At 34.0% G+C, this 18,350-nt stretch overlaps 1 protein-coding gene across 3 annotated transcripts; it reads right to left on the reverse strand.

Moving 5' to 3' along the window:
• Positions 1–1,345: 1,345 nt before the first annotated feature.
• LOC123909351 (scarecrow-like protein 1) lies at positions 1,346–4,536 on the reverse strand. 3 transcript variants are annotated; one of them, XM_045960188.1, is made up of 3 exons: positions 4,233–4,536; positions 3,771–3,819; positions 1,346–3,218 (listed from the first exon to the last, which is right to left on the reverse strand). In XM_045960188.1, the coding sequence occupies exon 3, from the start codon at positions 3,204–3,206 to the stop codon at positions 1,620–1,622; it is 1,587 nt and encodes a 528-aa protein (XP_045816144.1). In that variant the 5' UTR covers positions 3,207–3,218; positions 3,771–3,819; positions 4,233–4,536; the 3' UTR covers positions 1,346–1,619. The 3 variants fall into 3 exon arrangements, with proteins under 3 accessions (XP_045816144.1, XP_045816143.1, XP_045816145.1); XM_045960187.1 differs by having other exon boundaries at positions 3,706–3,819; positions 4,233–4,490; XM_045960189.1 differs by lacking the exon at positions 3,771–3,819 and having other exon boundaries at positions 4,233–4,530.
• Between the last annotated feature and the right edge of the window lie 13,814 nt (positions 4,537–18,350).

Below are 18,350 nucleotides of genomic sequence, written 5' to 3' on the forward strand. Positions count from 1 at the left end.
CAGCCTCCCACCCTAAGGAAAATATATCTCGGCCACCGTACTCGATTTATTAACCGCCAAATCAAATAAGCGCCTAAACCTCACACATAAGGGACGCGCTTGCTATAGCGGCCCCATCTTTAGTTAGTGTCCAAATTGTATTGAACTCATTTTAATTAATGATATGCTATAAACATTTTTTCGTAAAAAAAAAATGTTATTTTTATTTATCTACCCTTAAAAATATTGATGATTTCCTTGGAGCCATGAAAGTAAATCAAATATCCTTTTCAATATTGAGAAACACCGGTTCGAGCATAAACATTTGAGCAAAAAATTTAGACACACATATAGAAATAAAAAATATTAAAATTTTTTTAAAATTATCACATCAAATCATATTAGTTTAATCATTTTATCTTTATTTTTTTTATGTTTCATGTGAATGTACCTAACCAATATATTTATGGTTGTGGCTATTGAAGAGTTGATGTCAATACATATCCAAAATACATATCCAAATAAGAGTGTACCCTGTGTTCACCTTTTATTTTATTTATTTTACAAAAACCACGAGACAGACAGTGTTGTCGGCAACAGAAATGAAAGGCCTAATTATTAGTTAGTAGGATGAAATTTATAACCAATTCACAATTTCAGTTCCACTTTGAATGCTCCCTTTGTCCCTTCTTTACTTACATAAAAAGGATACTACTTGTTTGAAAAAATATATATATCTTCAATTAAAGTTAACAATCTACTGTACCTTTTTAATTAGAGAAATGCTTAATACAATTTCTTTTGACGATTGTGACCCCTCAACAAGAACAAAGTGGCATAAAGCTGATGGAATATATAATACAAGTTTCTCAATCTGCATACTTTGGTGCTTGATTCATGCCGTCTTCATCTTTCTTTATACATTTTAATGCTAACCAGCTTACAAGCATAAAATAATTTTCATTATATTAAATAAAATGAGTCACACTAGTGTCACATAGACATAGTTATACCTATCCTATCCCCATAAGTTCTTAGAATAAATTATAATTGCAGTCTGAATCGCGGTTGCATAGCATGAAAAGTGTTTCAGTACACCAAAAAGACCGACATTACTTAGGAATCGTTGTTGACTGCTAATAGTAGTTTATAAACACGTACTCTTGCCAACCCTCTGATGCACATTTTAACTATAGACGTGAAGACTCATATGAGACTTAAAAGAGGACAATACCTTAAAACCGGGATGCATTGTGGTCATAGAGCGAAATGAAAAACTTTGATGCACCATCTGAATCGCATTCATAGACTTTTTTTTTTTTTTAAATCCTAGTTGCTTTGTGGGAATCAAAGCATGGAATCCTAGTGGCTTGTTGACTGCTAATAGTAGTTTATAAACACGTACTCTTCTCAACCCACTGATGCACATTTTAACTATAGGCAAAACCGTGAAGACTCATATGAGACTTAAAAGAGGACAATACCTTAAATAACGGGATGTAGCGTACATAAGGTTGGAATATTAAACTAGAAAGCCTAAACATAACACTACAATACAAAGATCAGAATGAGTGTACAGAACTATGGAATGAGGAAGCAAAACACTACATCATCAAATACTAGAGTATGAATTATCTTGGTCATCTCCATGCTGAAGCAACAATCAAGTTTTTGTCTTCCCAACCAAAATGAAGTGCACCCTTTTCCTCCTTTATCTTGTACCTATCACAATACGCCTTAACGAGTTTTCGTATTTCATCGCTTGCGTTAGTACTCATTGGAGATGAAATGAAGCCAGCCATTGTCATCCTAGCTCTCCATTTTCCTGCGACTTCGTACCGTTCTATCCGATCCTCGCCTTCACACGCAACTGTATTAACAATGTCCCTCGCTAAGCATTGCCTCTCAACATTCATTCTATCCTGACTCTCTCTAGGAAGAGTAACATCAAGCGACTCAAACACAGCCGAATAGTAATTGTAAGCTTCAACAAATCTTTGCAAGAAAGGAGTAGTATTGGTGTTTACATCTTGCTCCACGACTGTTACAAGCTTCGGATTCAAACCCTTTACCAAACGAAGAAGTTGGTCTCGTTCGTTTACTGTTGAAACACTCTCATCAGGCATATGATGAAGCTGGAATGCAAAGTTCACCACAAGAGCTTCTCCATGACGACAATTAAGCATCGATGATGTGACAATTGAAGTCCTTGATGCGACTGCTCGAAATTCAAATGACAAACCAACTGTTTGTGCTAGTTGTTCAAGTCTTTGTCCTATGATCTTTAGTCCTCCAAGGGATCGCTGCACGGACTCAGAATCATCAATGCCAGTCAATCTAACATGGGATGGCTTAATAGACCTCGAAGCAAGTGTTTGAATAAGATTCATATACTGACTTCCTTGATTGATGTCAAAATCTATTATATGAATCATCATTTCATCTTTAACTGCTTCGGAAATTGCATTGTTAGCAGCAATAAACCCGAATTTAAAACACGGACAGACCTCAAAAAGTATCTGCATCGCTGCTAAACGGTCCAAAGAAGGAGGTTCCTTACATTTTAGAGCTCTATAAATACTTTTTCCGGATTCAGCAAGGCGAGCTGCAAGCCCCTCCACCATATAGGCTGCAATTCTTTGAGAAGGCTCTCCTTGAATTGTGACCATCTGCCGGAGAACGTTTATCATCAACGATGCTCCCTCTTCATTTCCTTCTGAAATTGCGGTAGCACATTCATATAGTAATTGCTTAGGGGTCCTAGAAATTTTTGGTATTTCTCTGCTGATGCTGCTAATATTGGAATCTGAAGATGAATACTCCTTTGGCGAGTCACGGAGAAGCATATTCTGAATTGGATCAGGATCAGCCCAATCGATAATGTTAGGATCAATTTCCATGCTTTGAAAATTCGCATATTCCTCTTCCACCTCAATGTCACTATCATCAAGTAATGCCCTCTCCAATGCTTCTAGTTTTGATCTCATTACACCATCAACTTCAATTGAAACCACGCTTGGATTTTCCATAATCAAATCTGTTACGAAATCAGAAGAAGCAACCAATGAAGCTCCTGAACTACCTATTAGCTGGTAAGAAGAAGCACTATCTGGATGAATTGAACTTGTAGAGATGTTGGAACTAGACGGTTCTATCAGTTCTTCGGTTTGTGAGTCGTGGAAGTACTTTTCGTAACTCTGTCCGGAGTAAGTATCTGCCATATACATGCTTCAATTGACCTGTTATTCAGTTCACACATAATGTTACTTTATCTAAAACATCTTAGTAGAAACTTTTCAAATATGAATGACAGATTCTCAAAAGTTTCACTTAGAATTAGGCCTAACTCAACCCTACAAAACCGAGTCATCTCACAACTGATGTGGAACTTCTCAAGACTCCCCCTCAAGCCCAGTACTATTGGGCTTGGGGCGCGGATATATATGGTGGATGACCTGATCAGAAGTCTGATAGCAGGCGGCCTAGCGGATCGTGGAGGAGGCTTTGATGTCATCTTAGAATTGAGAGTTGACCCTAACTTAACCCTACAAAACCGGCTTATCAATCCATCTCGCAACAGACTTCTTAAGAGTTTCTATAAAGAAAATTAACATATACTTGCAAATTTTTTCATACTACTGCTAGATTCTGAAAAAACCTACTATATTGAAACTATACAAGTACTAACTATGATAACTTTACCAACCTAAAAAATGAGTTTCTTACCTTTTTTCTCCTAACAAAAATTATATTTAGTCAAACATAAGTTGATTTGGAAGTTAAAGTCCCACCTTATTATGGCAAAAAAATAGGCCTAACATAGTACTGGCCTTGCTGTATCTGGAAAAAAGCAAAAAAATTATTAAAATAATTATATGCTTTACATCCCATTTATAGTATAATCTTCTGTCTGCAGATAATAAATCAATCAAAATTGATCATTGAATCTTCAGACAATCAATTGTTTTCTTAGATTTTTTCTCTTGTTATCTGGAAGAATATCCTAGCAACAATAAATTATTTAACATATTATTATTGTCTGAAATTCCAACATAGATCAAAGTGATAAAAACAGAAAAGACTAAACAACACCCTTTGGAAGCAGAGAGACATAAACAAGGAAAAATGAAAAGAAAAAAAAATGCTTAGAATTTTAACAAACATTGAGCAAGTGTTTGTTAAAATTAAATCTCCTTAAAATTTGTTACAATATCATATGCATCATACTATATAAATAACATACTATATAGTACCTCTTAATTAATATCTGAAGGAGGGATCAAAGTTACAAAGGAAGTGTATGATCTGTTGCAAACTTGCATGCAATTATTTTCAATGAAATGATTTTACTGTCATTTTGTAAAGATAGAGAAAGTTGAAGATGAATGAACCTTTGAAGAAGATGAAAGCTTAATTAGCATTGGTATTTGACAAGAGGCAAGACCAGTTCTTGATGTGTACGTTTTTGTGTATTAAAAGAATTGTTTGATAGAGAGTTCAAGTTGTTATGAAAGCAACAAGTAATATCAAAGTTAATATATAGAAGAATACACTAACAAGTGGATGGATACTTTGAGAAATTATACTTATTTTGTGATCAAATTTTGATGTCAAATACAGTGTCGTTTAATTTTTGTGTATTTTTTAAATACGTGTAAATTACAAAAGATAAAAAGTTATGCATCGGTGTACGTGCATTGATCAACTAGTTCTTATATATTGGGACAGATGGAGTAGAAAAATCAAGAAAGATTTTCGTCCAAAATTAAGGAAACTTCTTTGTATTCACAACAATATAATTACTATCGTTTTCCATTGATGTTTTCTCTTCCCCCCTCCCATGAATCTTTTATACCCCCAATATTTCAATTTTGCCCTTGCAGAAAAATTCGGTTCGCAGAAACCGAATTTTTTCTAGTGCAAATTCAGAGTAAATTTCGGTTTTTAAAAATCGAAATTTGTTTTCAAAACAAAAAAAAAATTCGATTTCTACTAACCGAAGTTTTTTAAAGGCAAAATTGGAAATTCAGGGGGGAAAAAAGATTCACGGGGTGTGGGAAGAGAAAATATCTTTTCCATTTTCTTCTCGTGTTCTTCATATGTTGTCTATATGTTACGGAACAACGAAATTTCAAATGTTACATTGTATTTGTATGCATTAATATATACTTGATCTTCAATCGATTCTAATCATAATCATGTTGCTCATATGTAACACGGTCAATGTCCACTACTTCTATGATAATTTATGTATGAAAATTGAATACACAATTTTACTTTTTACAGTGCCTAGTGACGCACGATCTTACATCATGATATTAGAAGTGGAATATCCAAAATTTTCTTGTAGGCTATGGTGTGGAACATATAAAACATCAATGACAATAATGTTTTGCAAATTATTCTTTTAACATAAAAGAAAATTTATTTCTGTAAAAAAAATAAATTATTTTTTGAATACATTAAGTAACTAGTGTATTTAAAAAGTGAGTTTTCTCTTAAGGATCATAGGAAATATTATTGTAGCCAAAATTGATGTATGTATTTTTTGACATGGCCGACTCATCACATTACGAGCTTCGGGCGAATTAGATTAAGAGACTATTTAAAAATTAAAAATTAATAAAATTAATATTTTTTTTTATTTAAATATTTTTTTATTCTTGATAAAACAAAATCATTATTTATTAAAATTTAGCTATTTGTAAGCAAATAAATTTATATTATATAAATTTACCTCAAAATAAAAATTAATAATTTCTATGACTATCGATGATTCCAGGTTTGCGTGGTAAAAACATTTAATGAATAAATATATATATATATAAACTTATCAGAGAAATAAAATCTTATACTTTCTTCTTAAAACCATTTCCTACTATATACCCCGCTGCGACGCACTGTAGTACTTTCGTCTTATTATAAAATTATCAAAATATTGCTACATACAAGTTATAAAATTATCAAAATATTGCTACATACAAGTTGGTATCATCGCCTTTCCCATACTGAACGATTCAGGTATATCTCAATCTCTTAATTTGCTAATTGTAATGACAATTAGTTGCTAAACTCCTGTTATGGCTTGACAGCTTAGTAAATAGATCTGATGAAAAAATTAGTAAAATTTTGTTTACCAATTTTCTTTGTTCTTTTGAACTTGACATATTTCTTAGTATAAGGCTTGATCCCGTTTTCCCCGGGGAAGGGGTTGGTTGATCTTTTGCCTATTTTTCCTAAGGACTATGTAACTTCTGAGATTTGAGACATGGTCTGTCTATCCCTTCGGGTTGATAGTTAAACGCTATTTGCGTTTGCTCAGAAGACTGAAGATTTGTTGAAAAAATTTTATTAGTAGTTTCATCAGACAAATTTACTATCCTGCCAGCCATAACAATCCTTGTTTGTTTTATGAACGAATCTGAAGATTATGATGATAATCAGAATAATTTAATAAAAAATGAAGATTCTATAGAATATCCAAAAAATTTGGAAAAATTAAACAGATGGACTATTCCTTCTGTCCCTTCTAAACAAATTTATAAATTTGGAACCTTTGACCTATTATCTCGTTATGCTGTTAAAACAGTTGAGCGAACAATTCAAGTTACTGGTAATACCAAGACTATAAAATTATTAAGTAAAGCAGATTTACTCCCTTTTAAGGGATATAATTTTATCCATATTGGTTTAATCCAAATAGCCTTTAAACCTTTAACTATGTTAGGGTTAAATTCTAGTATAATGGCTTATGTTAGAGATGGTAGGTGTAAAGATTTTAAACCTTCTCTAGCTGCTTTAATAGAAACTGTAACGACCCAAATTTATTATTCACTATTTAAGTGTTTAATTATTTGGTGATGTGGTTTTTAAGTAAGATAGTAACTTTAAGTTATTTATCGAGAGTTTTAGTTAACGCGCGAGTAGAGCGAGTTAGCGTGTTATTGGGCCAAGCCAATTGGGCTTGAGGCCCAACGGGCCTTGTGGACTTGTGAGGGGGCGCCATATAGCCCAAGAGGGAGAGAGAACATTTCATTTCTCATGTTCTTGTGAGAGTGTAGAAGGAAGAGAAGAGGAGAGCTAGGGCAAGAGAAAGGGAGAGATTCAAGAGCAAATCTTCGAGTTTTCTTCGAATCCAGGTAAGAGAGTAGATTTCATATTCGTGGGTGACTCGAGGAAGGGGAGAATGTCGATTTCTCCTCACCCGAACTTCCTCCACCCCATTTTCGTTTTAGCTTAGAACGGATTTTCTTGATGGAAATCGTTCCTAAGGTTCTTAATATGCTTAACATGCTTTTAACATGATTAATGAACGAAAACTATGGTTAAAAACGAGATTTATAAAGGATTAAACTCAAGAACATTGTGTTCTTGAGTGTTTTGAGTAAAAGTGTTCAATCTTTACTTTTTCGATGTTTATGATGTAGATCGGTGAAATGAACTGTCCTTTTGTGTTTAGATATGCTTGTTATACATGAATATAAACTTATTTGGGGTTTATAACATGAAAAATGGGATTTTTGGGTGATTTGGTGTAGAAATCGCAAGTTTTGAACTGTCCTGACAGGAGGCATTCGCTACGCCTTCGCTCAGCGAACGTGTTCGCCACCTGTTCGCTACCTGTTCGCTAATTGGATTTTGGCTCTGTGTCTGTTCGCTACCTGTTCGCTACAGCGAACGTGTTCGCTACCTGTTCGCTACGTGTTCGCTACGTGTTCGCTACCTGTTCGCTACAGCGAACAGCTCTGTGACAGCAACTTTTTGATAGTTGTTTTAAGTGTAATTAGGCACTTGTAACATGGATTTGAGGTATCCTAACATGCAATTAGGTGTTTATAACCATGATTAATTGTATTGTGATGATAGTTGTTGATTATATGTGTGGAATATAATTGTTGTTGATTGTGTTGATGATGTTTGTTAAAATGTCAAAGAAGTATATTAAGGTGTTAATCAACTTAATAAAGAAGGATATTAGAGTATGTTATTCTAATAAAGAAGTATATCGAATTATGTTATTCGATAAAGACGGATATTAAGGTATTGATTATCTTAATAAAGACGAACGTTGGATAGTGTTCCACGTTATTGTTGATGGGCTATATGCCATAATTGTTGATGAATATATTCATGAGTTTTGAGTGCATGCATCATGAATATTTAGGGATATTGGCTTGTCCAATAAAGAAGGATATCGAACTATATTTGTTTGATAAAGAAGGATATCGGAGGTGAGATACTCTGATAAAGACGATGGTACCACATGCATTAGAGGTGTCTAGAGGACATAACATGAATGTGAAGCATTAGATTGCATTAGGGATTTTGTGTGCATTTTATGATAAATGATGTTTGACACATACTTGGTAAATGTTGATTGTTAATCCGTATGTGAGGAGCAGAGTCCGTCATGACTATAAAATGAACAACGCAGAGTCCGTCATGACTATAAAATGAACAACGCAGGGTCCGTCATGACCATAATCTGAACAATGTATTTGTTAATGTTTTGGTATTGTCCGAGACGACGTGAAACTATATGTTTGGTGTATTTTGTGAATGATTGATTATGCGATAAATGAAGTATATGCATGATATATGAATATGCATGAATGATGGTGATGTATATGTATAATGTATGATTATGCATGTTTTTATGAAGAAGTGTTTAAGTACCATTTACTTACACTTATATTTTGAGTATGTTGTCTAACTCTCTTTTATGTGTTATGTGCTGGACCGTTGGGGGTCCAGATTTACAGGTTTTGTGGTATTCGATGTCGAGTCGTCGGTGAAGCTCTGCTCTGATTGTGACACGGGAAAGGGTTTTATATTGTATATAAAGTCTATTGTCTAGGTTGTTTTGTATAATCAATAAATACATTATTCGATTCAAAGATTTGTATAAACACTATTTTTACTAATTAATTACATTAGTATTGTTTTGATAGAGGAGTGTAATACTCGAACCGATATTCAATAAATTAAATGTGATTTTCCGTTGCATATTTTGAAAAAGATTTTACTAAAGGTAGAAATAAATAAATAATGGGTTTGGGTGTTACAATTGGTATCAGAGCCCCGTTGTCTTCGGACTGTGTGGGTTATGTGTCGATCAGAGCAGGTCTGTGCAGTCAGACCAAGTGAGTATTGTGTGTCAGTCGTGTTGGTCTAACAATTTTGTTGTGTTTGTTTTGTGAAATCACTTATATTGTTCATTTAGGAACTATGAGTGGTGTGAATTGGATTAGATTATCCATTCTTCTTGTGAGTAGATGTGTGAGTATTATACTTCTATGTTTATAATAGTTGTATATGCTTAGAGTTTAACCTTTTTGTAGTTTAAACTTAATGGATTGATGCTTATTGCTAATTGTTGATGATCCGGCATGATGTAAAACTGCATGTGATGATCCGGCATGATGTAAAACTGCATGTGACGATCCGGCATGATATAAAACTGCATGTGGTAATGATTTGAAATAATTTTAAAAACTAATATTATTTCTTGAAGATTTTGGTGAAAATATAGAGTTATTTTCTTTGAGTAAGTGAAAAATTTAATTTTCAAAATGGTGAGAAGATTAGGATATTAATGTGTCCTTGTATGTGTTTGTTATATGTTTGTTTATAACATGTGCTAGATGATTACTAGGCATTTGAATTGCTATGCGTTTTATGAGTACAAACATGAAGATCTCATAATTCTATGTTGTGATTGTTGATGCATGATTCAAATTGTGCTTTCAAGTCTATAATGATGTTATATGCTTGATGTTTTGGATTTTGTGGATTAGTGAGTCGAGAAAACGAGAGTTTAGTGAGCGTAAGTTCAAAACCGTAGCAGAGCACCCAGATTTTTGGATGTGCTCGCTAGGCGAAGAATGAACCTCGCTAAATCTCGCTAAGTCTTGCTAAATCCTGTGAATGTTTTTGACTTGTCTCGCCGGGAACTCGCTAGCTTTTGCTAAGCGAGGGAGCCAGACAAGAATTTTATTTTTGTTGATGTCGTGTCCTAAGTTGATTGGATGTGAGTTTCTTGTCTTCTTGTGTTTGTTAGGACTAGAATAAATGTGAATATGGATTATTGCGTTGCAATGTTCATTTTTCTTGTGTTGTTTTAATTTCCTAACTTTGAGAAGTGAGGGGAGTATAGGTTACTTGGATGCTTGCATGATTTTGTGTGAGTGTTTAGGTATCGTGGGTTAGGTTTTGTCCCTTGTATGCGACATGCGTGTAAACGATGTCGATACTAGTTTCTTCTTAGGAAGAATATGTTTAGAGACGATAGAACCGTTAGGTGTGAGCACCGGAAGTTCTAGTGGAAGAGTACGAGTGAGTTTGAGATAAGTGGGGGAGAAGGTTATATCCCTCCGAGATGTGTCGAACGTGAGAAGATGAGATGAGTAGAGGTGTTCTTGAAGCGGAATATTCAGGAAGTGGTGACGTTGTTCGAAGTGGAATGGATGGGAACAACAAGTTGTGAGAAACTACTAGAAGAGAAGTTGTCGGACCAAGTGTTTCGTCGTGAGGCGTTAGTGAGATTGGTTAAGTGAGATGAAAAGTATTCGGAAGGATTGGAGATCATGTGTTGCACTAGAAGTATGGATATATGGTTTGTGTGGAGCGAAGTTGAAGTACCTATTCGATTAGAAGAAGTTGAATATGTAGAAGTGGAAGTAATTAGGATTCTTGAGAGGTGATGATTTTGAAGTAAGTTGTCATCCAAGGGGATCGGATGTTGTACCGGATGTTGGAGTAAGAAGTTTTACGTGAGTCGTGCATATGGTAGTATGTTGGATTGGTTGAACAATTTGGAGTTCTAAGTCTAGTGTGTGAAGTGACTTTCGGAGGAGATTTGAGAAGCTTAAAGAAAGAGATGTGGAGATTAGTGAACCATTGGTGTTAATTAATCAAGGAAGGGAAGTAAGTTTTAAAGTAGATGAGAATGGAATTGAGAAATATCATAATATGATTGGTATGTTTGTTGAATCGTTGGAAGTAAGGATTGTATGAGTAGTCGAGTTTATTCGAAGATGGAAGTAGGATAACAATTCGAAAGATTTTGTGAGAGGCTTGTCGAAGAAAGAGTGATTGGATTTGGATAATGACCGAACAATTTGTGTCGAAGTTGAATGAGATCCTAGAAGTGGAGATGAAGCTAAATGAGAGGTATCATTTTTGAATGATGAAGAATAAGAAAGTTAGCCGTTGGAGAATGTGTTGAGAATGAGTAGTATTAGGTCATGTTGAAAGTGACTTGTGCTAGGTGAGAGTTGCGAAAAGGATTACCGCACATGTGAGTAGATGTTGTGTTTGAGCACATATAGTAAGGGGTTGAAGGTGATGCCTAAAGTAAGTGTCGGAGAGCATTTGGTAGTGCCCACAAGATAAGAGTGAGTAAGTATTTGCTAAGGAATTTGGATTCATGGAATGGAAGAGTCGGTAGAGACTAGTTTTGTTAGATGCATCGTGGATGTTGATATAGTATGGTCTCATCGTGGACGACGGAATGAGAGTGATTCGAGGAATAAACTTGAGATGTATTTTGGACGAGAATTTTGGAAATTTTCTAGAGATGTCATATTGGGAGTAGACAAGGAGTCGCTAGTAAGAATACTAAGACAAAGAGTTGATATTGGAAGACCTTGTACCTTATATTAGAATTTAATGGATAGAGTTAGATCGTATGACGAGTATTTGAAGCCTTGTGGATTTAAATTCAAGAGTTTGATTTTTGGTATCGAATGTACTAAGGGGGAGTTTAAAGATAGCTATCCATAGAAAGATGATGATTGGTAGAGGTCGAAGGTGAATAAGAAACCGATGGGTGAATAAACGAAGAAGAGTATACTTGTTGCAATGCAAGATGATGAGGAACATGGATAGATGGATTATGGGCGAATTGAAGATGTCGTTTGGAATCAACGAGATAGACTTTATGGTGGTTTGGAGAACCAATTTTAGGCGGTAGTCTAATTTGGAAGTAGCGAATTACTAAGGGATTAAAGAGAAGTGGTATTGGAAAATGTTGCGTTAAGAATGCAAATGTTGGTTAAGAGATGACTTGAGAACGGAATAATCGTGTTGGGATTCGACTCAATGTGAGAAAAAGGAATTTGACGGTTAGAGACGGTAGTTTTTAGCATGTGTCAATGAAGTTTGAGAATGTTGGTCATCAAGTGATCGTTGGAATTGAATTATCGAGTGATATGTTTGGAATGAGATTCGAATATGAATAAGTGATGTAACACGGTTAAGTGATTCATGAGGGAATCAAAGATTTATGAGAATTATGGAGTTGTGGAAGTATTCCACGGAAGTATCTTTCGGAGAGTTCGATTGTTTGTACCTGTTTTGGGGTAAAGATTGTGAGTACCGTAGAATGTGTCTGTGGATGTTTCGTGCGAAGTTGACGTTTTAGCGGTTTGATAAGAATGGTTTATGCCGATATCATGATTGTTGACTATCTATCGACAAATTGAGGAACTGGCCGTCCTTGATCTCTTGTTGATAAATAGACAAAAATTGTGTTGGATGGGATAAACTAATTTTGTCAAACTTGGTTATGTGTAGCGTTTTGAGCGTTTCGTTAGAGGGTCGGATACAGGAGTTATCCGGAGTTGTTTTAGTCGCGTAATTTTCGAGGGCGAAAATCTTTTAAGTGAGGGAGAGTTGTAACGACCCAAATTTATTATTCACTATTTAAGTGTTTAATTATTTGGTGATGTGGTTTTTAAGTAAGATAGTAACTTTAAGTTATTTATCGAGAGTTTTAGTTAACGCGCGAGTAGAGCGAGTTAGCGTGTTATTGGGCCAAGCCAATTGGGCTTGAGGCCCAACGGGCCTTGTGGACTTGTGAGGGGGCGCCATATAGCCCAAGAGGGAGAGAGAACATTTCATTTCTCATGTTCTTGTGAGAGTGTAGAAGGAAGAGAAGAGGAGAGCTAGGGCAAGAGAAAGGGAGAGATTCAAGAGCAAATCTTCGAGTTTTCTTCGAATCCAGGTAAGAGAGTAGATTTCATATTCGTGGGTGACTCGAGGAAGGGGAGAATGTCGATTTCTCCTCACCCGAACTTCCTCCACCCCATTTTCGTTTTAGCTTAGAACGGATTTTCTTGATGGAAATCGTTCCTAAGGTTCTTAATATGCTTAACATGCTTTTAACATGATTAATGAACGAAAACTATGGTTAAAAACGAGATTTATAAAGGATTAAACTCAAGAACATTGTGTTCTTGAGTGTTTTGAGTAAAAGTGTTCAATCTTTACTTTTTCGATGTTTATGATGTAGATCGGTGAAATGAACTGTCCTTTTGTGTTTAGATATGCTTGTTATACATGAATATAAACTTATTTGGGGTTTATAACATGAAAAATGGGATTTTTGGGTGATTTGGTGTAGAAATCGCAAGTTTTGAACTGTCCTGACAGGAGGCATTCGCTACGCCTTCGCTCAGCGAACGTGTTCGCCACCTGTTCGCTACCTGTTCGCTAATTGGATTTTGGCTCTGTGTCTGTTCGCTACCTGTTCGCTACAGCGAACGTGTTCGCTACCTGTTCGCTACGTGTTCGCTACGTGTTCGCTACAGCGAACAGCTCTGTGACAGCAACTTTTTGATAGTTGTTTTAAGTGTAATTAGGCACTTGTAACATGGATTTGAGGTATCCTAACATGCAATTAGGTGTTTATAACCATGATTAATTGTATTGTGATGATAGTTGTTGATTATATGTGTGGAATATAATTGTTGTTGATTGTGTTGATGATGTTTGTTAAAATGTCAAAGAAGTATATTAAGGTGTTAATCAACTTAATAAAGAAGGATATTAGAGTATGTTATTCTAATAAAGAAGTATATCGAATTATGTTATTCGATAAAGACGGATATTAAGGTATTGATTATCTTAATAAAGACGAACGTTGGATAGTGTTCCACGTTATTGTTGATGGGCTATATGCCATAATTGTTGATGAATATATTCATGAGTTTTGAGTGCATGCATCATGAATATTTAGGGATATTGGCTTGTCCAATAAAGAAGGATATCGAACTATATTTGTTTGATAAAGAAGGATATCGGAGGTGAGATACTCTGATAAAGACGATGGTACCACATGCATTAGAGGTGTCTAGAGGACATAACATGAATGTGAAGCATTAGATTGCATTAGGGATTTTGTGTGCATTTTATGATAAATGATGTTTGACACATACTTGGTAAATGTTGATTGTTAATCCGTATGTGAGGAGCAGAGTCCGTCATGACTATAAAATGAACAACGCAGAGTCCGTCATGACTATAAAATGAACAACGCAGGGTCCGTCATGACCATAATCTGAACAATGTATTTGTTAATGTTTTGGTATTGTCCGAGACGACGTGAAACTATATGTTTGGTGTATTTTGTGAATGATTGATTATGCGATAAATGAAGTATATGCATGATATATGAATATGCATGAATGATGGTGATGTATATGTATAATGTATGATTATGCATGTTTTTATGAAGAAGTGTTTAAGTACCATTTACTTACACTTATATTTTGAGTATGTTGTCTAACTCTCTTTTATGTGTTATGTGCTGGACCGTTGGGGGTCCAGATTTACAGGTTTTGTGGTATTCGATGTCGAGTCGTCGGTGAAGCTCTGCTCTGATTGTGACACGGGAAAGGGTTTTATATTGTATATAAAGTCTATTGTCTAGGTTGTTTTGTATAATCAATAAATACATTATTCGATTCAAAGATTTGTATAAACACTATTTTTACTAATTAATTACATTAGTATTGTTTTGATAGAGGAGTGTAATACTCGAACCGATATTCAATAAATTAAATGTGATTTTCCGTTGCATATTTTGAAAAAGATTTTACTAAAGGTAGAAATAAATAAATAATGGGTTTGGGTGTTACAGAAACAAGTCTGTGTCATGGACCAGTATATTTTGATGTTTCACCTAATTTAAGTCTATCTTTAACTGATAAGCACCTAAGTGATGCTATGCAATTAACAGTTCATACCAATGGGTATAATTATAAAACTGGTAGTGAAATAATAGCAATATGCTATAGGGTTTATTACAGAGTTTTAAATACTCTTAATCCCAAAGCGAAACAAATTTCGTTTCCTGGAACCACAACTTTAGTCCAAACCAATTTATTAACTTCTAATATTGCACAAAATAGGTTAATAAAATGGAATGAAATAAAATTTCCTGAAACTTGGACATTACCTCAAGAGGTTGATCCTGATCCTATAATAAATACGGATACAGACCAGATTTCCCAAACTACTGAAGGAGATATTGAAATAAGATTTACTCCTCAGAGGAGTATAAAAATTCCTAGAACTATGTCATCCAGGTATTCTACTAGTGAGTTCCACACTGCCCCTTTAGAGCTTTCTAGAGCCTCTACTTCTCAAATAAGAGAGGATATTGAATCCGTTGAAAATATTCGCATAAGTGAAAATAAAATTCCTCAAGGAATATATCAAAAAAATATTTCTCAGAGTAGGGAATCGCCTACCCAATCTGAAATGAGTTTTCATTTATGATGGATCTCTCCCCAGGAAGTAGTTGGAGGCAACTCATCAATGATGAGTTTAACCAAGATAGATATAAAGATTTCAGAAATTGGTATTTCAAAAAATTCAAAGATTTTGAATTAAAAGAATTAAAAGATAATTATTATGATTATTTATCTCAAATACAAAGTTATGTTCCTTTTGTAAAATGGTTTGTTAAATATTTTCATAACAAAGTTAAGAATGAAATTATGGTTTTACAAAATAAAAATTGGAATACCCATAATGGAGAGATTATAATTTCTCCTTTCCCTCCTGAACAAACTATAAGTTTAGGAAAGAATGTTGAAGCTACAGCTTATTTAAACCTCCAGAATCAGAAAGTTGAGAATGATTATATTACTCTCAAAGAACTAAATGCAATAATTAAATCTCAGAATTACACTAATTCTTTCCTTATTTGTTTAGGTGACCAATTTATGTCCCTAGAAAAAGATATTACTGATTTAAAAAGACTTTTGGGAGAACAATTAACTAAACAGAATCTAATTCTAAATCAGTTAGAAAAGAATAACATTGATATGGAATCCTCAGAGATTATTATTAATAAAGATGTCCCTATCATCCAACCACCTATAGCGGTAGAAGGATTTAAATTAAAATCTAATAACGATGAATTTATTCATGTTTTAGAAGAAAAGCTTAAGCAACTTCGCTTAAATGTCTTATCTCAGAAAAATATGTCCGATTCCTCTGATATAGAGGATATTGACCAATTAGCAGAAATATTTGCTAATCATGAGATAAATGATCAGGTTGCTCAAATAAATCCTATTTATGCTCCTAAGCCAGTGGAAAAATATTATTATAAGAGGCCTTCGCCTCAAGATTTACTCTTTGAAGAAGCTGAACCCTTTCAGAATTCTTATTCTGGAAAGGCCATTTATGAATGGAATATTGATGGCTTAAATGATAAGCAAATTATTGATATGATACACAGAATAATTATGTATTCATCTATTTGTAAACAACAGGATAATTCTGATAGCTCTATAGCGTCGTTTATAACAACTGGATTTGTTGGCCAATTGAGAGGTTGGTGGGATCATTATCTCACTGATGCTCAGAAGAGAGAAATTCTCTCTCATAAAAAGCTTATAAAAACTGAAACGTCAAGTAGTAATACTACTATCACTACTACTGGAGAAGAAGATGCAGTTTATACACTATGTATTTCTATTCTACAACATTTTGTAGGAACTAATATACCCATTGCTGAGAAATTGCAAACATTATTGCAAAATCTTAGATGTCCATCTTTAACTCATTTTAGATGGTATAAGGATACTTTTCTATCTAGAGTTTTTCAATTAAAAAATCCCAATTCTATGCATTGGAAATCAAAATTTGTAGATGGTTTGCCTCATCTTTTTGCTGAAAGAATAAGACAAACTCTTAGAAATAATAATGATGGAATAAATATTAATTATTCTGATTTAACTTATGGCCAAATTATTAGTACATGTATTAATGAAGGTTTATCTTTATGTAATGACATAAAACTTAAAAATCAACTTAAAAAACAAAAATTAACTGAAAAACACCAAATAGGTGAATTTTGCGAACAATTCGCTTTCGATATAGAAAACCCTCCTGAAAGCAGGAAGAAGGGTAAAATAGATAGGATAAGACCTTATAAAAGTAGAAGAAAAGATCTATCAGATACTCATAGGTATTCGTATAAGAAAAAACGTAGGAAAAATTATTCTAAACCAAAGCATAAGGATTATACTCCTAACTTTAGCAGGAAAAGAAAAGCTAAAAAGCTTGACATAACTTGCCACAAATGTGGAAAGGTTGGCCATTATGCCAACCAATGTAGGACTAAAAAGGCCCTAAATGATATTGAGGATGAAGAACTTAGAAATCAATTAGAAAAGGTTCTTCTTATTAATTCTGAGTCTGAAGTAGAATCCTCTGAAGATGAGGTTAGTTATAGCTCTTCTTCAGATACATCTGATAACAATAGTTGTCAATGTAATGAACTAAGTTATTGGAAATCCATAGTAGAAATGAATGGTCTAAATGTTTTGACCAGTGAACAGGATGAAGCCTTAAAAGCTTTAGAATCTATCCCAGATGATAATTTGAGAAGAAAATTAATAGAAACTTTAATAAGGGATAATCTTAAAGGAAAAACTCCTTTAATTAAAGAAGCCCCTTATCAGCTTAGCGAAGTCTTATCTAGGTTTCGTCAATCTAATGAACGTGAAACTCCTGTTTCCATAAATGATTTAAAAAGAGAAATAAATCTTTTAAAATCTGAAATTTCTTATATTAAGAACAACAATGATGTTTTAGCTAAAAGAATTAGTTTATTAGAAAATTCTAATAAAATAGAAAATATTGTTTCTAATAATGACAGTCCATCACCTAGCAATAGTTATCTTAGCCTCCTTGAAAGGGTTACATCACAAAAATGGTTTGTTAAGATAACTCTTGTTATTAACAAAAGTTTTATCCTTGAAAATGAGGTTGCCCTAGTAGATAGTGGTGCAGACCTTAACTGCATTCAGGAAGGAATAATTCCAACAAAATATTTTGTTAAAACTACCCAATCTTTGACTCAGGCAGGAGGAGACAAACTCCAAGTTAATTATAAACTATCTAATGCCTATATTTGTAACAAAAATATTTGTTTACCAACCCATTTTATCTTAGTAAAAAATTTAACTCATAGGATTATATTAGGTACTCCTTTTTTGCATAATATTATGCCTATTGTTAATATTGATCAAAAGGGTATTACTACTTTTATAAAGGATCAAAAAATTATT

This window comes from Trifolium pratense, linkage group LG2, assembly GCF_020283565.1.
Source record: "Trifolium pratense cultivar HEN17-A07 linkage group LG2, ARS_RC_1.1, whole genome shotgun sequence".
Classification (NCBI taxonomy): Eukaryota; Viridiplantae; Streptophyta; class Magnoliopsida; order Fabales; family Fabaceae; genus Trifolium; species Trifolium pratense.